Raw genomic sequence first — 26,096 nt, 5'->3', positions numbered from 1 at the left:
AACATCTCCAAAATTCAGAGCAGAAATGAATGCAGAGACGCTTCCACACCAAGGCAGTGACCACCTCCCGGTAGTGTTCAGTCTACAGAAACTGTCAGATAAACCCTGTATGAAACCGCGTGATCCATTTCAGTATGAAACCAAAGAGACAGCCGTCATCGAAAAATTAAGACGCAGAAGAAACAAAAGAACGGCACCAAACAGGATGCAAACTATTCAGCCCCCATGGTGGAATACCGACACAGAGAGAGCCTGGATAGAAAAGCATGCGGCTGTCAAACTTTGGCAAAAAGAAAGAACAAAACCATCTCCGGACAAAGATATTGAAACAAAAATGAAAGAAAAAACTAAACAGTTTGAAATCATTGCTCAAGAGGCCAAAAATGACAAGTGGAAACAGTTTTGCGAGGCACTCAGTTATGACTCAACATTGACAGAGTTCTGGCAATTTTATTGTTGCATGGAAGGGAAAACGTGCACAACAACAACCCCAGACATGGTAGACACTGACGGAACCAAGCTTAAGACAAACGAAGAAAAAGGATCCGCCCTGCTCAAACGTTTCATACGACAGAGCGATCAAAGAAACTTAGATGAGAAAAAGAAATATGTTGAGGAGTTAAACCAAACCCTTATGCAGACTGGACCTGATGATGACTTGACAATAGATGATCTAAACGAAGCAATAGCTAAATGCAAGAAAGAATCAGCTCCTGGCCCAGACAAAGTTCGCTACTCAGACATCAAGGAACTATCGGAAGAAGACAGAAGCAAACTTTTCAGTCTATATCAAAACAGTTTCCACAATGGACATGTGCCGGAGGACTGGACACACAGCTTCTTCAAACCCATACCAAAACCAGGAAAGGACCATCATCAGGTAAGCGGCTACTGGATCCTAACCATGCAAAACATTGCTGGAAAGCTCATGGAACGCATGATAGCCAGGAAACTTGCAAGGGATCTTGAACACAGGCACATTCTCCCTTCAAGGTGGTTACAGAACAGGCAAGTCCACATGGAAAAACGCAGCTGCTTTTGCATGTGAGGTGTATGAAGGATTTCAAAGAAAAGAAGAAACACTAGCAGTAGCAATCGATCTTGAAGATGCCTACAATAAAGTCCAGTTTGCGCACCTCATGGAGCTGCTACTAAGGTATGGAGTAAGTTTGACACTGACAAGATGGATAGCAGCAGCGCTTCAGGAAAGAACCGTCGTCCTACGCCTCGGAGATTGGATGTCTGCACCTTCTAAACTATCCATGGGACTGCCACAAGGGTGTCCGCTCTCTCTTGTCCTCTACAATGTCTACATGAAGGGCCTTGCAGACTTAAACAACAATGGAATAGCTCGGGTGCTTACTCTTGTGGATGATGGCCTGGTCTTCAAAACTTCGAAAGATGCTCAGGAAAGAACTAAAGCTGTCCAGAAACAACTAAACAATATTGCTCAATGGTGCAAAGACACAGGATCTACCAGCCGCCGTGGCGAAGTGGTTAGCGTCGCGGACTGACGGCTGGGAGGACGCCGGTTCGAATCCCAGCGGAGGTGGGTTTTTCGGCCCGTGGCCGGCTCCTACCCAGAGTTGAGTGTGCTGTGGGCTTAAATGGGGAGACTGGGACCACACAGTCGAGTGTCATCCACTTCAAGGATGCGTCTTTGGGTGTGTTGCTCTAATTACTTGACCAACACTGCAAGTGTCTGTATCTCTCGGGCCTGGTTAACGCCGGGATATCATTATGACAGGAAGCGTAGAGTACAGCCTTGTCACGCAGTCCCAAACCAAAATGGACCTCCATAGCAACATCGTCATCCTCCTCCTCCTTCATCGTCATCAATATAAACAAAATAGTCTCAAAGTCTGTGGCCTTTCATGCCCTGCTCTCATGGTGACCTCAGTTTCGATACCCCTCCACTTCTGTGCTTGGGGTGAGTCCTGTCAATGTCGTCAGTATCGGCGGATTCGTCGGGGGCTGTTGTTTGAGGGACGTGGTGGCGGTCTCCACTCTGGGAGGGACGCTCACTCAGTCTGGCTCCGCGACTAAGCCATTATTGTCGTTAGTAGGGGGCTTAGTAGGTGGTGTCCTAAGTACGTAAAATCAGAACAGGCACCACTGAACACCACCGAAGTGACTCAGCAGCAGTGCAGGGTCTCCTCTGGTGTGTGGCCTCCAGGCGACCTAACATCGATGGTTCCCTGTGGACTGCCGACGCTGGAACTGCGACGGACGAACCCGGGTGTGGCCGTGTATGGGGGAATCTAAATGAGCGTCGTGGGAGTAATGCCACTGAAACGGTGCAGATGATGGGGCAGCAAAAAAAAAAAAAAAAAAAAAGAAAAAAAAAGAAGAAAAAAGACACAGGATCTTCCATCAATCCAGCAAAAGCCCAAACATTGCTGTGCACCCTCAACAACAGAACTGCGAGCAAATCACCACCTTCTGTGTCATTCGATGGGATTCAGATCGAGAAAACTGAATGCCTATGCTACCTAGGAATACACTTCGACAGGATGCTGACCTTCAGAAAACATACGGAAAATACTGTTCTCAAATGCAAAAAGGGCCTTTCAGTCTTAAAAGCAATGGCAACCAAAGGTATTGAACAACGTCACCTCTTCCTGCTATACCAATCACTTGTCCTCAGTGTGATCGACTACAGACTTGGGCTAACAACACCGTCTCAAAGCAACCTCCTAAAATTATAGAGTTCAAAATGAAGCTATGAGGCTGATCCTTGGAACAACAAAAGACACGCCCACAGAAACCATGCGATACCTGCTTGACCTTCCTTCAGTGCAGGCCAGAAACAAGTTAGAACAGGTCAAGACCTACTTCAAAGCATTAGAAAACCCTCAAAACCCACTGCATGATGCAGTCAAAGAACCAAAAGGCAGCCGTCTAGGACGAGAAAGATCATGGATGGGGCAAGCAGAAGACACAATCCAGCTAGTATGCTGACCACAAGACCTGAAAGAAACAAAAGAATGGGAGAAAAACCCCGAAAACCTCAACCATCTATTCAACACAGCCATTTCACCCACTCTAGGAAGACATTGTCGGGAATGGCCAGAGGGCAAAACTGATGCGGAAGTGAAGCTACTCATAGAAGAAAACGGTAAAGAAGAGGACATCATCATATACACAGATGGCTCAGTCACCAAAGACCAATCCGGTTGGGGATTCACTGCGAAACAAAATGGAAAAACAGTTAGGGAAGAGAATGCTGCCTACAAAGTCACAACCTCCAGCCTAATGATGGAAGTTGAAGCTGTGACACATGTCCTCCAGTGGCTAACGTCCATCCATACACCCGGAAACCAACATGCCATGATTCTAACCGACTCAATGAACCTCATACAGAAAATTGAAAACAGAATGGGAAGCCCAGAGTGGCATAAGGCAATGCGCAACTTTCAGATTAAAAAACTCACATGGTCATACTGCCTGGGACATGCAGGGGTTAAGGGAAATGAGCGAGCTGACAGACTTGCTGGTAACGCAACACCAACGAGTGGCCTACATCTAGGAAAATCGGAAATCCTCAGAAAAGTCAAAGACTATCAAAAAGAATAGGTACAAGGCCATCACACCATTAATCGCCTCAAAGAAATAAAAGCAGAGAGAGGGAGCGGCCGTAAGTCTAACATGAAAGGTAGAGCACGATGCTTTGCAAACCAAACAAATATCGGCATCATTTCCAAACGAACATTGCGCAAATTTCTTCAAACGGAACAGAGTCTCTGTGGGCTTTTCCAAATACAGTAGACTGAGCAACACACTAGACGCCATGTTCTTGGCATCAGAGATCTTTTCCCATCCCTCTTGCAGCCAATCAGTGGCAGCCTCTGTGCGTGTGTGTATGTGTGTGTTTGTGTGCATGTGTGGTTCTGTATTTTTGAGTGCGTTTGTGCATGCGCGAGAGTATAAGTGTACACAAGTGTCAGGAGAGTTCTGTGCACGTGCGTGTGTGTGGGTGGGTGGGTGGGGGAGGTGGGGGGGGAGGTGGGATAGAGGATGAGGTATGTGAGTGTATGCATGCCTACACTGTGGGAGTAACAGGATATTGGAACGTATATATATATATATATATATATATCTTTGTATATATGTGTGTGGGGTTGGGGGTGGGAGATATGGGCATATGTGTGTGTGCTTGTACAAGTAAGTGTTCATCTGTGTGTGTGTGTGTGTGTGTGTGTGCGTGTGTGCCGTGGAAGCTGCGATACGTAGACTAGAAATGAGTATGTGGAGGAGGGGGGTAGAGGAGGAGCAGGGTAATGTGTGTGGTGTGTGTGTGTGTGTGTGTGTGTGTGTGTGTGTGTTGGAGCTCATGTATGTTTATATGTATTTGACTGTGCTTTCATATCTGTGAAACTGCATGTTTGGTGCATATCTGTTATGCATGTGTGGGTGTATGTGTGAATGTGTGTCTTCATGTTTTACATTTATTTGCTTATTTATCATCATTGTTATCTTATCTATTTATTTATTTTTTATTTTTTTATATTTTATTTTTATTATTATTACTACCTTTTTTATATTATAATTATTATCTATTTATTTATTTATTTGTGTAAGCTTATCTATTATTTATTCACCTTTTTTTTCCCCCTCAAGGCCTAAGCGCGTTGGGTTACGCTGCTGGTCAGGCATCTGCTTGGCAGATGTGGTGTAGCGTATATGGATTTGTCCGAACGCAGTGACGCCTCCTTGAGCTACTGAAACTGAAACTGAAACTCAGCTTGTAGGTCCGTTGTGTCTTGTGCGGGGTCATGGCTGCTTGTTGGGTTTGTACGTCCATTGTGTCTTGTGGAGGGTCTTGGCTGCCTGTTGGGTTTGTAGGTCCATTGTGTCTTGTGGGGAGCCATGGCTACGTGTTCAGCTTGTAGGTCCATTGTGTCTTGTGGGGTGCCATGGCTGCCTGTTCACCTCATAGATCCATTGTGTCTTGTGGGAGGGCCATGGCTGTCTGTTGGGTTTGTAGGTCCATTGTGTCTTGTAGGGGGCCATGGCTGCCTGTTCAGCTTGTAGGTCCATTGTGTCTTGGTGGGGGGTCATGGCTGCCTGTTGGGTTCGTAGGTCCATTGAGTCTTGTGGGGGGCCATGGCTGCCTGTTCAGCTTGTTGGTCCATTGTGTCTTGTGGGGTGCCATAGCTGCCTGTTCACCTCATAGATCCATTGTGTCTTGTGGGAGGGGCATGGCTGTCTGTTGGGTTTGTAGGTCCATTGTTTCTTGTGGGGGGCCATGGCTGCCTGTTGGGTTTGTAGGTCCATTGTGTCTTGTGGAGGGCCATGGCTGTCTGTTCAGCTTGTAGGTCCATTCTGTCTTGTGGGGTGCCATGGCTGCCTGTTCACCTCATAGATCCATTGTGTCTTGTGGGAGGGCCATGGCTGTCTGTTGGGTTTGTAGGTCCATTGTGTCTTGTAGGGGGCCATGGCTGCCTGTTCAGCTTGTAGGTCCATTGTGTCTTGGTGGGGGGTCATGGCTGCCTGTTGGGTTCGTAGGTCCATTGAGTCTTGTGGGGGGCCATGGCTGCCTGTTCAGCTTGTTGGTCCATTGTGTCTTGTGGGGTGCCATAGCTGCCTGTTCACCTCATAGATCCATTGTGTCTTGTGGGAGGGGCATGGCTGTCTGTTGGGTTTGTAGGTCCATTGTTTCTTGTGGGGGGCCATGGCTGCCTGTTGGGTTTGTAGGTCCATTGTGTCTTGTTGGGGGCCACGGCTCTCTGTTGGGTTTGTAGTTCCATTGTGTCTTGTGGGGGCCATGGCTGCCTGTTCGGTTTGGAGGTCCATTGTGTCTTGTGGGGGGTCATGGCTGCCTGTTGGGTTTGTAGGTCCATTGTGTCTTGTGGGGGCCATGGCTGCCTGTTGCATTTGTAGGTTCATTGTGTCGTGTCGGGGGTTTGTAGGTCCATTGTGTCTTGTGGGGGGCCATGGTTGCCTGTTTGGTTTGTAGGTCCTTTGTGTCGTGTCGGGGGCCATGGCTATCTGTTGGGTTTGTAGTTCCATTGTGTCGTGTCGGAGTCCATGGCTGGCTGTTGGGTTTGTAGGTCCATTGTGTCTTGTGGGGGGCCATGGCTGTCTGTTGGGTTTGTAGGTCCATTCTGTCTTGTGCAGGACCATGTCTGCCTGTTGGGTTTGTAGTTCCATTGTGTCTCGTGGGGACCATGGCTGTCTGATGGGTTTGTAGGTCAATTGTGTCTTGTGGGGGGCCATGGCTATCTGTTGGGTTTGTAGTTCCATTGTGTCTTGCTGGGGGCCATGGCTGGCTGTTGGGTTTGTATGTCCAATGTGTCTTGTGGGGGCCATGGCTGCCTGTTGGGTTTGTAGGTCCATTGTGTCTCATGGGGACCATGGCTGTCTATCTAATGGGTTTGTAGGTCAATTGTGTATTGTGGGGGGCCATGGCTGTCTGTTTAGCTTGTAGATCCATTGTGTCTTGTGGGGGGCCATGGCTGTCTCTTGGGTTTGTAGATCCATTGTGTCTTGTGTGGGGCCATGGCTGTCTGTTGAGCTTGTAGGTCCGTTGTGTCTTGTGGGGGGCCATTGCTGTCTTTTTGGTTTGTAGGTCCATTGTATCTTGTGGGGGGCTATGGCTGCCTGTTGGGTTTGTAGGTCCATTGTGTCTTGTGGGTGGCCATGGCTGTCTGTTGGGTTTGTAGGTCCATTGTGTCTTGTGGGGGGCCATGGCTGCCTGTTGGGTTTGTAGGTCCATTGTGTCTCATGGGGGGCCATGGCTGTCTGCTGGGTTTGTAGGTCCATTGTGTCTTGTGGGGGGCCATGGCTGTCTGTTCAGCTTGTAGATCCATTGTGTCTTGTGGGGGGCCATGGCTGTCTCTTGGGTTTGTAGGTCCATTGTGTCTGTGGGGGGCCATGGCTGCATGTTGGGTTTGTAGGTCCATTGTGTCTCATGGGGGGCCATGGCTGTCTGTTGGGTTTGTAGGTCCATTGTGTCTTGTGGGGGGCCATGGCTGTCTGTTAGGTTTGTAGGTCCATTGTGTCTTGTGGGGGGCCATGGCTGCCTGTTGGGTTTTTTAGGTCCATTGTGTCTTCTGGGGGGCCATGGCTGTCGATGAGTGGGTGGAGTCCTGGTTGGCTCTCGAAGGAGGGGTCCTCACTGGGTCCTGGTGTTCGTTGGGGTGAAGTTCTGAAGATAAGGTATCCCCTCACCTTATGAGTACTACCCCCTTTTAGCATTATTTTCTTCAGGGATCGAGCTGAAAACATTTATGTGGAAAAGGTCAAGGTTTCAAGCATGAACCTTGTTTCATGACTGCATGTGCACTGAAGTGTCTTTTTAACAATGTCCCACAGTAGAGTATAATTTGAATGAAAATAATTACTGTCTGTTTTTGTCAGTGATGAACAGACCTAAGTTCAAGCTATTGGTGTACAGTGAATGGTTTTACTTCAGCAGCGGCACTCTGGATGAAGCTGAAACACAGGTGGTGACTATGTCTCCATACCGACGCAGTGCACTTTACACTTCTTGGCTGGTAAGTGAACACAGTATTCATTGAGTTTTAGTGTATTGAATATGTGTGACACAGCATACAAAAACCTGGTTAAAGATGCAGCTAGCTATTCTTAGTTTTGGATATAAACATGTCATCAAGGTCAACATCATGAAAAATCAAGATTTTTACAAATTTCACATCTTTGAAGTCTTATCTTTGCTGTCGGTAAGTATTTTAGCATGAAACTCCCTGAACTATAGTATTCTTAATGTATTTAGGTGCATGCCTGTCAAAACAATGTAAAAAAACAACAAAAAAACACTCTTTTGCCCTATTTCAGTTGCAAGCTGGCCTGTGAAGTAATATATGGAAATGAGCAGTGAACAGGCATTAGTAGTCTCCCTGAAAACTTTGTATATAATGTCAGCATACAAATACAGTGTGTTTTTCACTCGCTTTTCAGTTGCTGCTCTCAATGAATTGCATCATTAGCCTCGTCAATTGATTCTTCAAATTTAGCCAAATTTCCGACAAAAAGTTTGCTAGATTTATAATTCTATTGAAAGTTCAGGCTTTCTATGATATTGTTATTGATGGCGTTTCATTCTGCAGTTTGTTTGACTCACAATAATTCAGAGAGAGACACATGTGTGCCGCTACTGATCTAAAAATAGGTCAGTGGTGTATAGTAGTAGGCCTCCTTCGGTCATGGCTGACTAGGGATAGAGTATATCCAACCTAATGTCTAATTAGGCTGTCTGCTTGGACCAAGCAGCGTCGCCTGTGACTGTAGAGACCGATGCGAGAGAGACAGTCTCTGTCGCAGCGGTCACACTTGTAAGCTGATGCTGGTATGTTGGCTGCCGTCCCTTTTCTTCGAGCTCGCTTTTCTGCTGCACCAGCTGACAGTTTGTCCTCACCAATCTGTAGCTGATTCTCGAGAGTGCTTCTCCAGCTGTTGTGGTCATCTGCAAGGTCCTCCCAGGACTCAGTGTTGATCTCAAGCGTCTTCATGTCATGTTTGCAAACGTCTTTGTATCTCAGCTGTGGGCAGCCGATGCTTCTCTGCCCTGTGGCGAGCTCTCCATAAAGGATGTCTTTTGGGATGCGACCATCTTCCATGCGGCGAACGTGGCCCAGCCAGCACAGCCGACGCTGTCTCAGCATGGTATACATGGTCGGGAGGCCAGCGCGAGTCAGGACTTAGGTGTTTGTCACCTTGTCTTGCCAGGAGATGCCGAGTATGTGCCGTAGGCTTCTCAGGTAGAAGGTATTGAGCCTTTTCTCCTGACGAGCAAAGAGCATGTCTCTGATCAGGGCTTCGCGGACTTTTGTCCTTGCTCTGAGGCAGGCGAGATTGAAGAGCCTGCCATCTGATCTGGTCCGCAGGTAGATCCCTTTTTGCGCTGTGCTGAACACATGCCTCAGGAGAAGAGCAAAGAAGATTCCAAATAGGGTGGGGGTGAGGACGCAGCCTTATTTGACACAGAGGTTACCATTAAACTGCACCATCCCTTTCATGTTGGAGTGGAAGGACTCAATCAAGCTGTGCAGTTTGGGGGGACAGCTGATCTTTCGAAGAGCCCTGAAAAGGCTGTCTCTGCTGACTAGGTCAAAGGCCTTGGTGAGGTCAGTGAATGCAACATACAGGGGCATCCTCTGCTCCCTGCACTTCTCCTGGATTTGGTGAAGGGAGAAGATCATGTCTACCATGGATCTCTCTGCTCGGAAACCGCACTGTGATTCCAGGTAATCGCGTTTGGCCAGTTTCTGCAGGCGGATTAGAAGGACCCGAGCGTAGACTTTGCCTACAATGCTGAGAAGTGAGATGCCTCTGTAGTTGTTGCAGTTGCTCCTTTTGCCGTTTTTGTACAGGGTGATAATCTTGGCGTCCCTTATGTCCTGTGGTACAGCTCCCTCATTCCAGCACTGACAGAGGACTGTGTGCAGAGGATGCAGAAGAGTAGTCTTGCAGTATTTAATGAAGTCTGGGGGAATTCCGTCGCTGCCAGGTGCCTTGCCTGGTGTCAGGCTGTTAATGGCCTTGCTGAGTTCATCCACAGTTGGCTCTGCGTCAAGTTCTTCCATGATCGGCATGCACTTGATGGCGTCGAGGGCTGAGTTGGACACCATGTTTTCTGTGGAGTAGAGGTTGGAGTAGTGTTCCGCCCATCTCTCCATCTGCTGGCTAGGATCGTTGATTATTTCCCAGTGGAGGATTTGAGGGGGGCAGTCTTGCTCTGTGTTGGTCCCAATGCCTTCTTGATGCCATCATACATTCCTCGGGTGTTGCCTCTTCCAGCAGCATTCTGTATCTCTTCATTGAGCTCTGTCAGTACTCATTTGCACATCGCCTGGTGTTAAGCTGAACCTTACTCCTGGCAGCCCTGAGGATTAGCAGGTTCTTCTCACTGGGTGACCATTTGTACTCGGTGAGTGCAGCGTGCTTGGCCTCAATACTGGGAGTCATCTCTGATGATTTGGCCTCAAAACAGTTGTGGGATTTCGCAGTTTTCTTCCCAAAGGTGGCCATAGCAATGCGATGCATGGTGTCTCGTAGCGTTTCCCATCTTTCTGTGGCAGAGTCTCTGGGCTGCAATGCATCAAATTCTCTCTCAAAGGCCTCTGTGAACTGTGCTACAAGGTCTGGCTGAGACATCTTGCTGACGTCAATGCAAGAGTTCCCTTGTTTCTTTGAGCAGTGGAACTTCTTTGGTTGTAGTCTGATCTTGCAGCATACCAGAAAGTGGTCCATGTCACAGTCTGCGCTGTGGTAAGAGCGAGTGTGGAGAAGGTTTTTGATGGCAGCTCGTCTTACTAGGATCAGATCCAGCTGGTGCCAATGTTTTGAGCATGGGTACTTCCAGGAGACTTTGTGTTGGGGCTTCGTCCTCAAGAAGGAGTTGGCGATGCACAGTTCATGGCAGGCACAAAACTCAAGTAGTCGCTGTCCATTCTCATTCATTTTCCCCACTCCAAAAGAACCAAGACAGGAGGGCCACGAATCGTTGTCTGCACCCACTCTGGCATTGAAGTCGCCCAGGAGAACAAGTTGTTCTGTCCTGGGGATGTTCCTTATGGTTGATGCAAGATTTTCGTAGAACTCATCCTTGGTGTCTGGAGAGGCGGACAGAGTTGGAGCATATGCGCTGACGAGAGTGACATAGCCTTCGGAGGTGTTGAGGCGGAGAGTCAGGAGTTGTTCTGAACCGCCGCTGCCTGGTTCGATCATGTTCAGCAGGCTGTTCCTGACTGCAAAGCCTACTCCGTACACACATGGGGCATCAGAGCTCTTTCCTTGCCAGAAGAAGATGTAGTCCCTCTCCTTTAGTGTTCCAGAGTCAGCCAGCAATGTTTCCTGCAGAGTGGCAATGTCCACATTTAGTCTCTTCAGCTCGCTGTTTATGACGGATGTCTTTCTGGCATCACTGATGTCTTGCAGACCTTGGGAGAGCCCAGGCATCATTGTCTGGACATTCCAACTGGCCAGTTTCATTTTTGATCCATTTCTTGAAGTTTTCTTTTTGCCTGGTGCGGAAATTAACGACCTGCTTGTCGGATATTCTCCTAATCTTCATACACCCATAGAAGGCAGGTCGTGGCGGGACAGCACCTAATTGGCTGCTAATTGGCTGGGGGCTGCCCAGCTTGTGCGGGCGGTAGCTGTCCAGTGGGATGCAAGGGTCTCTCCCACCATCAAAAGCAACCCATGGCTTCGGCTCTACACCAACTGAGCACTAACTTATAACCAGTAACTGTTGCTTCATGTGTTGTTCCGATGCTAGTGCTAGTAGCAAAACTGGAGTGTCCTCTCCCGGTTGTATGTGCAAGGTGTTTGTGGATGAATGGATGGATATAAGCCTGGGCAATGTAATATGGAAGACAGGCTGTTGCCCATGCAGCTTGTTCCCCCCTCTCCACCTCACTGACAGATCCAGAGGAACAGCAAGGTTGTTACATTTTGGTGCCAACGCAGCCGCAGGAGCTGCCGGAAAGTGACAAAGTTTGCCATCCAACCACCTTAGGGGCTTTTCTGTCAGGGTTTACTCCCTTAGCTAGGTGGCCGCAGGTAGCTCTCCAGAGCTGGCGCCCTTTGATGGGTCATTTATTTCCACCAGGGTGTCTAGCCATCCTCCTCACCATCCTCCTGAGAGGACTGGTGGGGGTGCTGGTAGTCGCCAGCAATTCAACCATGTGACAGGTTGTACTGGGATCCAGGTTACCAGTAGCAGGTATATCTATCTGCTACCCATGTGTGTAAACCCTATGGAGCAAATCATTGTGTTTTCAAACAGCAGCACATTGTTCAACGCTGTTTTTCAGTCTCTTGTATGCGCTACAGAGAGAGAGAGAGAAGCAACATTCTTAGATGTGTTGTTGCTGACTATGGCTGTTGTGACTCAGCTACTAATGTTTCTGATTTCAAATTCGGGAAACAAAATTTCTGCCACCATTTTGATTTCATTTGTCCTGATAATGAAAGGCCGGTTTCTCATCTGTTCTGTGTTTTGATCAAACAAACTCTTTTTCCAAACAATCTACTTAAATCTGAGAGTGAAACATTTTGTTTTGATCAAATCTTTATTCTGGTTTGTTTTTTTCAGTTAATGGTTTTCACACCTGGACAGAAACTTTCATCTGGATTTGCTTCCTAGTCATATTTGCAGATGGTTTATTTCTTCTTCTTTTTTTTTGTCTTCTCTCTCCTCTGTGTCCACTTGCATACAGACCTTCCAGTGAGACAAAAAAACAAAACAGCAACAACAAAAACCAAAAAAGCCCAACAACCTTGAATGAATCCACGTCAGAGCCAGCAAATACAAGCTTTTCAGCAGTTCCAAAAGAAACAATGAGTAACAATGTTATATTGTTTTGACACTTGATTATCTTCTGGCCCATTGAAAATTTCACTTTGTTCATTAATGCCTGCTTCGTCTTTAGTGAATCAAAGACTGGTCATTATTCTTAAATTAATGCGCTATGGCATCTTCAAACTCATGTTGGCTTCACTGATCCATGCTGACAATTGTGAGAAAGTAATACAGAGGATAAAAGTCTTCTCAGCTGATATCATGTTTGGACAGAGTTGTGATGCACCCCGAAATGAGAAAGAAGATCACAAACATTTTCATTTTAACTACTTAAACAATTGCTTTTTTTGTGTGTGATGAAGGGTCATAATTGCTTAAAACTGAACTAGGATCTCTTGCTGATCCAAGCTCACCACACCAAAAGAATTATGAAACTGAAGGTTTGTCAACTGTCTTCATTATCTCTTGTGCACTATGTGCCGACTACCGGTAAAGAGCAACATTGAACACTTGCCCATTACCAGTAACACCCAAGCTACTTTGCTCATTCCTCCCGAAACCTGGAGGGGGTCAAGCTGGTATTCTCTTGACCCCCTCCCGGGGGGGTCACTACCTTGTTGTGGTCGGGAGGCTTAGTGGCCAGTGATCGAGCGAGCTATGTCGGCGGGGGCATCAGTGCTTCTGGGGGTTTGCTGCTCTAGTCCCAGGTCTTAATTGACAGCCTACATAGCCATCATAGCTGTTCAGGCTGAATAAGTGGTGGTTTTCGTACTGATGCCCCTGATAGGGCTTCCCATGCCGAACAGGTCGTGAGTGAGGCCCAAACTAAACGTGACCCACTGTCCCTTTCGCTATTCTCTATTCTTCTTTTTACCGCCTCTTTTCTGTCCTCAGCTCCCCATCAAGCCTTCTTTTCCACATTCTTTTTTCTCTGTGGCCTTCTTCAGGCCTTCTTCAGGCCCACTGTGTTTGCCGTGCAGCGCGACCTGTGATGGAGGGGAATAAGATCCTGGGGATTGAGAGAACACGCTGCTCTCAACACATCCCTTTGGCTCGGACCTCTCCTAAGACAGGCGGCACACATTGGCCCGTGTGCGTCAGTCGGCTACCCCTTCGTGGGGCTGGGTCAAGACTGGCAGTTTGGAGGCTAGCGAGGATAACCCCCGTAGTGCTCGGTTCTCTGTCCCCGGGAGCTGGGCATGATTGGGGGGGAACACGTTGGAGCTAGGCTGTTGATCGTATATCCCTCCCGAAATCTGGAAGGGGTCAAGCTGGTGTTCCCTTGACCCTGGCCCCTAAGTTGGACCCCATGGTGGGTGGGTAAGGGAGGGATGAATATACAATTAATAAACCATGAATTCCAAACAAACACACCCCCCTAAACTTGGCAAAAGAAGGAGACCAGGAACAGACGACTCGGACTCTGATTCGGAGGTCGTGAGACCTCTGGATTTTGGCCGTCGTGGCTTGTGGTGGAGGGCGCTGATGATGACAAGCCCTTGTCGGCTCTCAGCCCCTTCGCTATCCAGAAGGGCTTCCAGTGTCTGGTGGGATCACTGAAATCTATCAAGAGGCTGAGGAGCGGAGCATTTTTGGTGGAGACAGTCTAAAAGGCAGACACAGCTTCTGCTCAAGGTGATCACTTTTGTGGATAGGGCGGTGAGGGTTTCCCCTCACAAAGGTCTGAACTGTTCAAAGGGGGTCATCAGATGCCCGGAGTTGAGAGGAGTGTCTGAAGCAGAGATCAAGAGCGAGCTGTCCTCTCAGGGAGTGACAGATGTTTACAGGGTGACAGTAAGGAAGGGGTCGGACAGAGTCCCGACCAACACATTTTTCCTCACCTTCTGCTGCCCGCATGTCCCCAAGGACATTCGAGTCGGATACTTGATGGTGAACGTAAGCCTGTACGTGCTGTCCCCTCAAAGATGTTTCAAATGCCAGAAATTCGGACACATGCGGGACCGATGCAAGGAGGAAGAGGCGTGTGGCACCTGTTCAAAGGCGGCGCACCAGGGTGAATGCGTCAGTCCAGCCCGTTGTGCGAACTGCGGAGGCGGCCACCTGTCCTCATCGAAAGACTGCCCCGCCTGGAAAAAAGAAAAAGAAATCCAGAAGGTGAAGACAGAGAAGAAAATTTCTTTCTTTGAGGCACGTAAGCAAGTGGAGGCCGCATTGCCTAAGACGTCTTACGCCTCTGTCGTCAGACCCAGGATGGTGGATGTCGTGGTCCAGACGAGGAGACCAGGAGGCACGTTGTCCGCCTCCTGTCCCCCCCCACCCCCCGGCCCCCCACGCCCCACCTCTCGTCTGCCTGGCCCTCGGGCTGGCGGGAGTGGCCAGAAACCCCCCGTACCTCCAAAACTCAAGGAGGGGAGGGTTGCGGCCTCGGCGGGATCGGGAAGAGCTGAGGTGGTAGATATTCCGGCTTGGTCGGAATCGGAAAAATTAAGTTCCAAAAATAGATACGCGATCTTGGCCGACCTTGAGCCACCGCAAGCAGAGGAGCAGGGGGTAGCGATGGCTTAGGCTGCTGCTTTATTTTTTTTAAACTTTTTTTAATGGCAGTGATCCACTGGAACATCCGGGGGTTCTACGCCAATTTCCAGGAACTCCAGCTGTTTTGTCGTGCTTTGAAACCTTCAGTGCTGGCGCTGCAGGAGACTCTGCAAAGAGATGGCAAGGTTTTATCTGTCTCTGGTTTTAACTCCATTTTTTTTTTCCACTCTTTTTATACGTAAGTCCCTTTTATACAGTACAGTTCCTTTAAGCACCCCTTTACAGGCGGTGGCAGTCAGAGTCACACTTGAGAAAACCATCACTGTCTGCTCTCTGTACCTTCCTCCTTCCGTCCGTGTTCTGAGGCAGGACCTCATGAACCTGGTCGACCAGCTCCCACGACCGTTTCTACTGTTGGGCGACTTCAATGGCCACTCCCCGCTCTGGGGAAGTGAGATGACATCAGCCCGAGGTCTTCTTTTGGAAAACCTTCTCTCCGATATAGACCTGTACTGTCTTAACGACAAGTCACCTACTTACCTTCATCTGTCCTCTGGAAAGCTCTCGTGTTTAGATCTGTCGGTCTGCGATCCATCGTTGGTCCTGGACTACGAGTGGAGAGTGCACGACGATCTGCACAGGAGTGACCACTTTCCTGTCGTCCTCCGCCCCACAGATGGGGAAGGTGACTGTCTGCCTGACCGCCTGAATTATGACAAAGCCGACTGGGGAATTTTTACCACGAAGATAAGAGCGGAGCTGCAGGAAGAAACAGTATTAAAAAGGAAGGACCCTGCTGACACTCTGACTCAGATCGTTTTAAATTGCGCCAAAGCAGCAGTCCCATCGTCTACCTCCAAGCCTCAGATGCCAAGAACGCCCTGGTTCAACGCGGAATGTCGGGAGGCCCGTAAGTCTCGGAAGAGAGCGCAGTGACGCGTCTTTCGGAGACCGGAGACCAATAGCGTTCGAACCCATCAACAGCTGAGGGCGAAAGCCAGGTATGTTTTTAAAAAGAGCCAGAGAAAGTCATGGAGAGATTTTTGCTCTTCCTCAACCTCCAACATATCCAAGAAGAAAGTGTGGAGGGTTTTAAAAAAATTAAGGGCAAAAACGTCTGCCCAACTTCTCATCACCTTAAACTTTCAGACGCTATGGTCACAGAGAAGAAAGCAGTTGCCAATTTGCTTGCCTCCACAATCGAACAGAACTTGAGATCTGCCAACAAATCTGCTCGGTTTCTCAAAACCAAAAACCTGACAGAAAAAACACCTTGCAACTTCTCTTCCGACAACACAGAGAGTTACAACCTTCCTTTCACTATGAATGAACTAAAATCTGCCCTTCAGACCTGTACGGATTCTTCTCCAGGAATGGACGAGGTCCATTATAAACTCTTAAAACATCTTTCTGAAACCTGTCTGGACACCCTGCTCAAAGTTTACAACCACATCTGGATAACAGGCTTTTTTCCACCCTCCTGGCGGAAAGCCCTCATAATCCCGGTGCCGAAACCGGGAAAAGACCCCTCGAACCCCTCCAACTACTGCCCAATAGCACTGACCAGCTGCATCTGCAAACTGATGGAGAAGATGGTCAACGGTAGACTGATGTGGAAACTAGAGACCGATGGCCTTCTGGCGAAAGAACAGTGCGGTTTCTGCAAGCATTGCTCTACCGTTGACCATCTGGTTCGTCTGGAAACCACTGTAAGAAATGCCTTTGTAAACAAACAGCATGTTGTGGCCATATTTTTTGACTTGGAGAAAGCTTACGATACCACCTGGAAATTTGGAATCCTCTCGGACGGGCGCAATAGCCGAGTGGTTAAAGCGTTGGACTGTCAATCTGAGGGTCCCGGGTTCGAATCACGGTGATGGCGCCTGGTGGGTAAAGGGTGGAGATTTTTACGATCTCCCAGGTCAACATATGTGCAGACCTGCTTAGTGCCTGAACCCCCTTCGTGTGTATATGCAAGCAGAAGATCAAATACGCACGTTAAAGATCCTGTAATCCATGTCAGCGTTCGGTGGGTTATGGAAACAAGAACATACCCAGCATGCACACCCCCGAAAATGGAGTATGGCTGCCTACATGGCGGGGTAAAAACGGTCATACACGTAAAAGCCCACTCGTGTGCATACGAGTAAACGCAGAAGAAGAAGAAGGAATCCTCTCGGACCTGCACAAGCTCGGCTTCCGAGGACACCTGCCCCAGTTCATCCACAATTTTTTGCAAGACAGACAATTCCAGGTGAGGGTCAGCACCACCCTGTCCAACATTCACAAGCAGGAGCTGGGTGTTCCGCAAGGGAGCATTCTGTTGCCGGCTCTCTTCAGCATCAAAATTAATGACATTGTTCAGTCGGTTCAGAAGGGATCGGACAGCTCGCTGTTTGTGGACGATTTTGCCCTGTATGCAACTGGCAGCACGTATGCCAGCATCCAGCGATGGCTTCAGCTCTGCGTCGACAAAATGCAGTGTTGGGCAGAGGAGAATGGCTTAATCTTTTCGTCCTCAAAAACTGAATGTATTCATTTTCATAACTTTAGCCAGTTCTATCCGGACCCTGAAATCCGTCTGGGAAAATCCACCATCCTGGCGGTCAAGGAAGCCAAATTTTTAGGGGTCGTCTTTGATCAGAAGCTGAACTTCCTCAGCCATATCAAACAGCTGAAAATATCTTGCCAAAAAGCCCTGAACATCATCCGAGTTGTGGCACACACGGACTGGGGTGCTGATAAGAGAACTCTCTTGCACCTCGACAGAGCTCTGGTCAGGTCCAAACTGGATTATGGAAGTGTAGTATACGGCTCGGCCAGACCGTCTTACCTGAAACTGTTGGACCCTATACACCACCAAGGGCTCCGTCTCAGCTTAGGTGCTTTCCGCACCACCCCTGTGCACAGCCTGTATGCAGAGGCGGGGGAACCGCCTCTCTCCAACCACAGACTGAAGCTGACCCTAAATTATTATTTGAAATTGTTCTCTGAACCTACAAACCCTGCTTACGACGCTGTATTCAACAACCCTTTCGACAAGAAATTTAAAGACAACCCAAACTGCATCCCTCCTCTTGGACTCCGCATTCAGCTGCACTTAGAAAATGCCGATCTGGATGTCGGTGGCATCTCAGATTTCTCCAAGTTCCCCGACAGCCCTCCGTGGACCTTTAGAACACCTGAGGTCCGATTCGATCTGGCCTCGTACCGTAAAGACTCCACCAGTTCTCTGGCCTACAGAACTTACTTTTCGGAACTCAGCCACAAATTTCCCACTTTTCAAAGAATCTTCACTGACGGTTCCAAGTCAGAGGACGGAGTCGCTGCATCTGCGTTCTGTCCCACCTTTCCTGACCAGCCCTCAACGGAACACATCCTGTCTGACAGCTCGGTGTACTCTGCGGAACTGACCGCACTGGTTCTGGCGGTAAAAATGGTTCTCTCTTCGAAACAAAAGAGATTCATGATCTTTTCCGACTCCTTGTCAGCCCTGGAGGCGATCACCTGCAGGAATATCACTCTTCCCAAACTGCTGGAATTTTATGAAGCTTTTACTCTCGCAACGAAGAAAGGATACGAGGTTGTGCTGGCCTAGGTTCCCGAACATGTTGGCATTCGTGGTAATGAAAGGGCGGACCTGCTGGCCAGGAACGCTGTAAAGAAAGAATTATCCAGATCCTTTGTACTATACACAGACATGAAGCGGAAGGTGAACACTTACGTTAAGGATCTTCGGCAAGAGGAGTGGAACACCCAGACAGACAACAAGCTCTTCCAGATCCGTCCAGACCGAAAAGAGACCCTCCCTTCGGGGGTGAAGAACAGAAAGGAGGAGTCTGTGCTGTGCAGACTGCGTGTGGGGAACACTTTTTTACTCATTCTTACTTGTTGAAGGGGGAAGAGGCCCCTCGATGTATTCCCCGTGATGAGCCTCTCACCGTGAAACACGTGCTCCTTGACTGTTGGGATCTGCATGACGTTAGACACAGACATTACACGGCGGTTTCTTTGAAGACTTTGTTTTGTGATGTCCCTCCGTGGGCGCTGATGGACTTCTTAAAAGAAGTGAACATTTTTAACCAGATTTGAAGGTTTTAAACTATGGAAGTTTTTTTTTAAACTTTGGAGTGGAAAGTTTGAAGTGGTGACTCATTTTAATTGTTTTGTTTTTTTTATCCTTGTAGTAGTTATTAACGCGGCGATAGCCTTGAGATGGCCTTAGTGGTTGGCGAGGCTCTAAGCACCATAATTTCATTTCATTTACTTTGCTCATTACCAGTAATGGGGGAAAAAAAAAATTTGCACATTACCAGTTATGCGTAAATCACCACTATTGAGCATGTGTACATTGGCATGAACATGTTAAAAATTTTACATCACAATCCACCTAGATGAAAGTTGATACACAAGACTTGCCTGGATGAAATACGTGGATGGTAAGATGTGATGAGGAAGCAGGTGACATGCTGTGGTGTGTGTGAACAGGCCAGTGCCCAGTACCTTGGGGACGAGGTGGCGGGGTGGGAGGACAGCGACAATCACTTTGTACACCTGGTGCATACCATGGCCCAGCACTGTCACCATATGGCTGACTTTGCCCGAGGGGGCACCTCTCTCAAGGTACACTGCCACCTGTCTGGGTTTTCTTCTCTGTCATTGCACTTAAAGTTTCTGCCAGTGGGGATGCCGGGGGCTCTCTCTGTGTGAATAGTATCCCCATCTTCTGGAAATTCTATGCTAGAAATTTCCTCTTTTCTATGGCTCTCTTTGTTTCAAGCATTTTTCCTTCTCTTTCTGTCATTTACTCCTTTCATTGTTTGTGTCTTGCTGGTCCAGGCACCTGTCTGTTTTTGTTGTTTGTTTTTTTTATTTAGAAAGCCTTGGATATTTCTTTGTTGTTTTTTTTCTAGAAAACCTTGAATATTTTTTTCTTTTTCCTGACTTGATAATTGGGCATTCTCATTGTGCTTTTTTCCGCCTAAGATGTGCATGTTGCTCGCAAGCATTTCTTGGACTTAGATGTCTGTTAAACAATATATAATTATTTGTATTATATATTATTATGTTTCCCTTTAGATTACTGCTTTTGACCCTCTGACAAAAGATTGACAGAATGGTCAGTATCAGAGGTTTGTCTTTATGTTCATAAGTATGGCTCTTTTCTGGTTGTGGTTTTTTTCAGGTTCTACATAACAAGTGTTTTCAGCCCTGATATGTCTGTGTGTGGTCAGCTGAGCAGTAAGCAACAGTAAATGATTCTACCAAATCAAAGTATCTCATTTCTCTCACACCAGCTGATCTCTTTCTTTGTTCAGTGTGGAGTGATGGCCTGGAGGTAACGCGTCTGCCCAGAAAGCAAGAGAATCTCAGTGCACTGGTTCAAATCAGCTCAGTCACCTGTATTTCCTCCCCCTCCACTAGACCTTGAGTGGTGGTCGCTAGTCATTCGGATGAGACAATAAATCGAGGTCCTGTGTGCAGCATGCACTTAGCGCATGTGAAAGAACCCACGGCAACAAAAGGGTTGTCCCTGGCAAAATTCTGTACAAAAATCCACTTCAATAGGAAAAACAAATAAAACTGCACGCAGAAAAAAAAAAAGAGTGGCGCTCTCAGTATAGCGATGCGCTGTCCCTGGGGAGAGCAGCCCAAATTTCACACAGAGAAATCTGTTGTGACAAAAAAGAGAAATACAAATACAATACAATATGTTAGGTGTTGTTCTCCTGTACTCTGTATCTACTTGGCATTGGCTGTTTGCTGTCTTTGTACTAGAATATACTAGACAAGTATTATGTTTGGAGAAGTGTATAAATACCAACAGTAAGACCACAAGCAAAATGTGGGTTGCCTTTCCATGCAGGACTCAGAAGAGGTGGGCAGAACAGGCCTGTCCCTGGCAGCCAGTGGTAAAGAGCTGGAGACGTTTGCCCGCTCCCTGCTGGCCATGAGTACCCACCACAGGTCAACTGCTGTCCCTTCTCTGGGCTGTCTGTCTCACTGTGCTTCACTTCTGGCACTGATGGATGTCCCCTTTTAGCTGTGTTCTTATGGTTTCTCTGTTTCTGACACCTTAAAGTTGTCATTTGATTTCCCTTTACAAACTGTAGTCTTTTATAAGGACACTTCTGTCATCCAGATTATCTGTCTCATAACTGTTTCTTTGATATTGTTGTTCAAAGATTCCACTGTGATTATCTTTTTCTCTTTTGCATTTTTTACTCTTATAGACTTATGTGCCTTTTCCTACTATTTGTCTCTCCCAGTCCCTGTCTTTTATTGCTGCAATGTGGAACAGTGCCAGAATGGATTTATAAAATTCTTTTACATTCATGGCATAATCTTTGTAATTTTGAGTTTAAGTGTGCTTCAAAAAGTATGGTAGTGTACTGGTGGAGTGAAGATAGTTATGGAGAATAAGGAAATATATCAAAGATAGTTATGGAGAATGACGAGATATATCAAAGATAGTTATGGAGAATAAGGAGATATATCAAAGATAAGGAGGATAACTAGATATATCAAAGATAGTTATGGAGAATAACGAGATATATCAAAGCCCACATGTGAAAACAGCGGAATATGGAAGATACATCCAATATTTAAAAAAAAATTTTTTTTATAAGATCTGAATTGGGCATTGGGCATTAATTCTTAACAGGAAACAAACACAGTGACTTACCACAAGAACCAATAATGATAATGATGATGTCAGTACATTTATAAAGTGCTTTTCAACATTTGATTGGAAGGAAAATCAGAAACAACTTGTTATCAGTGTGCAAGCCAGTTCCTCTTGCCAGAGGTGTTTCACATAGGACTGAACTCTGGGTTTCAGGTCTGTAATTGGTATTATGGTAATTGGTCAACAATGTGTTGTCTCAAATGCCCACATGACCAGGAATCCAGGTCAGAATAATGTCATAACCTTTGCTTTTAAGAGTAGTATACAGATCATGGAATTTAACTGGCAGAGGATGATTAATGTTTTAGCCAGCAGTGGCCTGAAGAACAGATAATGAATCAGCAAAGATGAGAACATTATGAGGTCAGGCAGTGTGTGTCTGGAGTCATGAATATATGTGATGTTTGTTTGTATTAGAAATGTTGAAGACTTACGGAAGGCAGCAGACAGGATATCAACATGCTCCAACCAGCTGCACATTGTGGCCAGTGTGTTGTACAATGCCCCAGGTCACCCACAGGTCAGTACACACAGTGTGTTGTACAATGCCCCAGGTCACCCACAGGTCAGTACACAGAGTGTGTTGTACAATGCCCCAGGTCACCCACAGGTCAGTACACACAGTGTGTTGTACAATGCCCCAGGTCACCCACAGATCAGTACACACTGTGTTGTACAATGCCCCAGGTCACCCACAGATCAGTACACACTGTGTTGTACAATGCCCCAGGTCACCCACAGGTCAGTACACACAGTGTGTTGTACAATGCCCCAGGTCACCCACAGGTCAGTACACACAGTGTGTTGTACAATGCCCCAGGTCACCCACAGATCAGTACACACTGTGTTGTACAATGCCCCAGGTCACCCACAGGTCAGTACACACAGTGTGTTGTACAATGCCCCAGGTCACCCACACATCAGTACACGGTGTGTTGTACAATGCCCCAAGTCACCCACAGGTCAGTACACAGTGCGTTGTACAATGCCCCAGGTCACCCACAGGTCAGTACACAGTGTGTTGTACAATGCCCCAGGTCACCCACAGGTCAGTACACAGTGTGTTGTACAATGCCCCAGGTCACCCACAGGTCAGTACACACAGTTTGTTGTACAATGCCCCAGGTCACCCACAGGTCAGTACACACAGTTTGTTGTACAATGCCCCAGGTCACCCACAAGTCAGTACACGGTGTGTTGTACAAAGGGAGCAAAGAACATATTAGATCTAAATGACTTAGACCTTCCTCTGTCTCTACAAGAATGTTATACTCTTGTAGACAACAAGTCTATGTTCCCTCAGGTCTACGTTCTTCCAGGTCTATGTTCCCCCAGGTCTATGCTCCCCCACTGTTGACCATTTTTGACCACAATTCAAAAGTGCTCAGACTGCATTATGTTGTCACATCTTTGCATTATGTCTTTGAAGATGTTTGACTGCTGCATGACCACTACTGACCACTATCAGAGTTCAGCTTACATCACTTTGTATGCTATATTGGAACGTTTTAGCAGGATTTCATCATACTGTTGGCCATTACTTGCCACTGCTGACAACTACATAAAAATCTTCAGATTGCGTTGTTTTGTCACATATGTGCATTATCATGACGTCCTGGTTTTTTGTTTTTGTTTTCATTTACTGCAAACTGACCACTGCTGACCGCTGACCATTGCTGACCACTGCTGATCACCACTAACCACTGACCACTGTTAGCCACCATGTACTGACCACTGTCCATTATTGACCACTGATGACAACCACTGACCACTGCTGACCACTGACTAATGTTGACCACTGCTGAGTAACACTGACCACTACTGACGGCTAACCACTAGCACTGCTGATCTCTTACAACCACTAACCACTGACCGACCAGAACCGACCACTGACCATTATATGCTGACTACTGACTACTATTGACCACTGACCACTACTGACCACCATTAAAGACTGACAACTATTGACCACTTCTGATCACTTACCAGTTACCACTACTGACAACTGACCACCGCTGCCCAAAAGAAGACATTCAAATACTCAACACTATGACTTGATAAGAAAATGCAGATATATTTCAAACAACAATTAGTATTTGAATAAACTACTTATGCAGATTTGGTAAACACACTTATAGCTAAATTGCCAACAAATTTTATCTGCTTCCTATGAACAAAAAACCAAAGAACATAGAAATGAAAATGGACTTCAGACACAAATATTTTCAACGCACACATTTGTTTTGGAAGTCATTGTACTTTGTGTATTCCATTATTGAATAGAACTCATCCCCAATCACAACCATATTACAAACCTTGCACAACCGCAACTCGCATGGTGTACAACTACGTTTCCCTATTTCTATTTCCAACTCATGATTACAAAGCATGATTCATCAAAAACAATCAAAGTACATCAGAGCAACTGAACGCCTTTAGGAACAAACTTCATGTTCAAACATAATATCAGTTACAACAGGTGTTCCATATCGAAAATTTTCATTGCAAATAAGACAATAGTTTTATCCAAGCAACAAGTACACTGCTTTGAACATGACATTTCTAATTTTGAATAAAATCACTTTGGCAAGTAATATTGTGTAAATAAATTCCTCACACTTCACATACCCTTCATTCTAATGTGGTTAATCTTCGCACCCTTCAAATATCAGTGTATTTCAGAGAAAAAGATGGGGGCAGGGGGGTCGGGGGAGGGGTGTGTGTAAAAAATGGCCCAGAGGATATAAACTGGCCTAGGTCATACTATACCCCAGGTTTAATGTAGCCCAGGCTACTTTATATGGGGTCATATTCTGGCCCAGGCCAGTTTACATGGGAGTAAACTCTGGATATGGTAAAGTCTGGCCTGTAACAATGGGTTTGCAGTATTAGGACTTCTTGACATGATTTGACTATTAGCTGACAACTACTCATTACTACTGACCATTACTGTCTTGTATTTGCCACAGTTGACTGCAACTCATATGTTCAGATTGCATTAATTGTCTGTTTATGCATAATGATCAATTCCTGGCAGATTTTTTTTTTCGTCAACTGACTGCTGCTGACCACTATTGACATCTGTTTAAAAACTGTTCAGATTGAATTTTTGTGACGCTTATGCTATATATACTAGGACTTCTTAACAGGATTTGGTCGTTGACTGACCATACTACTGACTTCTGCTGATATTGCTGACCACTACTGACCAAAAAATTCAGAAACCACATTTTATCATGTTATGCAGTATTAACTCACTCTGGACGATGGAACACTACAGCATTCCTGACAAAAGGCGCGGTTCCAGACGACGGAATGCTATACCGGTTTCGACAATTAAATTTTTTTTCCACGTTTTCCTCATGGGGTAGCATAACAATTGCAGCTACACCGGGCATTGTGAACATGTCAAGGGTGGACTGGAAAGTTTCTTCATGAGATTCCGTAACTATGCACTCGCTGGCAAGCCGTTGACCTCAGCGCCCCACATGACAAGCTAATCTGCATACATATCAAAAATGGCGTCGCAGGCGATGCAAGCGGAAATTTTTGGAGCAAACTAGATCACGACAGCAGCTTTCCACTGCTGCTGAAGTGATTGAAATGCTTCAAACAAAGGTTTTGGCATCGACGAGGATGATGAAGACGTTGAATAAAGTATCTGTAGTGAAGAAAGCTACCAGCAAAAAGGTACTGACAGTGACTCAGCTTCTGAGGGCTGTGGAGAGAGGGAGGGGGGTGGGCATGCACATGACATGAGGAGAGGGGTCAGTGGGTCAAGTACAGCGAGTTTCATTCAGTTACTTTGTGTTTTGTATTTTTTGTGATGTTTTTCCTAACCCAAACAAATGGGTCGTCTGCAGGGAAAAACAAGGGAGAAAACTATTCGTCCCAAGTGAGTTAAGTCTTCTTGACTTGGTATGACTATTTACAGACAAGTAGGGCCTGCTTCTCACAACCCAAAAGTGTGCAGCTTACATTATGTTAACATTTGGATTATGGGAACACTTGTATGCAATATAACTTTTTGACCGGTTTTGGCCAAATACTTTATAATCTTCATAAACTAATGCAATATGTGACTTAGTGATTAGCAATGGTTGGGTATCATAATAATACACAGATGTGACAAAATAACACAATTCTAACACTTTTGGGTAATATTTTTAGCAGTGGTCAGCAATGGCCACACAGGAGTGGTCAGTGGTGAAAACATACCAAGAGGTCACATGTCAGCATTATGCAAGGAATGTATTAGAACATAACATGAAAGCAGAAACATTTTTGTATGTAAGTGGGAGGACATTTTGGGACAGATTTTCACATGTCAGGGGGGACTAAAACAGCAGGGGTGTGTGGGGGGCTTGGGGGGGCAGGGGGAGAACGTCCCAGAATGTTCCACTGGAGACATGATAGGACACTGACAAGTCCCTCATTACACATGGTTATTAAAGTAACTATGAGACATACACATGGTTATTAAAGTAACTATGAGACATCATAGGACACTGACAAGTCCCTCGTTACACATGGTTATTAAAGTAACTATGAGACATCATAGGACACTGACAGGTCCCTTGTTACACAGGGTTATTAAAGTAACTATGAGACATCATAGGACACTGACAAGTCCCTCGTTAC

At 46.5% G+C, this 26,096-nt stretch overlaps 1 protein-coding gene across 3 annotated transcripts in view; it reads left to right on the top strand.

Moving 5' to 3' along the window:
• Positions 1-26,096, top strand: part of LOC143293831 (uncharacterized) — a 208,714-nt gene that overhangs the window by 168,618 nt on the left and 14,000 nt on the right. For 2 of the 3 annotated variants that reach the window (XM_076605113.1, XM_076605111.1), the window contains exons 22-25: positions 7,418-7,499; positions 19,256-19,390; positions 20,634-20,734; positions 21,873-21,975. In XM_076605113.1, coding sequence (XP_076461228.1) covers positions 7,418-7,499; positions 19,256-19,390; positions 20,634-20,734; positions 21,873-21,975 — 421 coding nt within the window. The remainder of the gene's footprint in view (positions 1-7,417; positions 7,500-19,255; positions 19,391-20,633; positions 20,735-21,872; positions 21,976-26,096) is intronic. The other variant, XM_076605112.1, reaches the window with a different exon arrangement.

The sequence above is a fragment of the Babylonia areolata genome, chromosome 19 (genome assembly GCF_041734735.1).
Source record: "Babylonia areolata isolate BAREFJ2019XMU chromosome 19, ASM4173473v1, whole genome shotgun sequence".
NCBI classification, from domain to species: domain Eukaryota; kingdom Metazoa; phylum Mollusca; class Gastropoda; order Neogastropoda; family Buccinidae; genus Babylonia; species Babylonia areolata.
The sequence above is the reverse complement of the archived record's forward strand: the minus strand, read 5'-3'. Positions and strand labels throughout refer to the sequence as shown.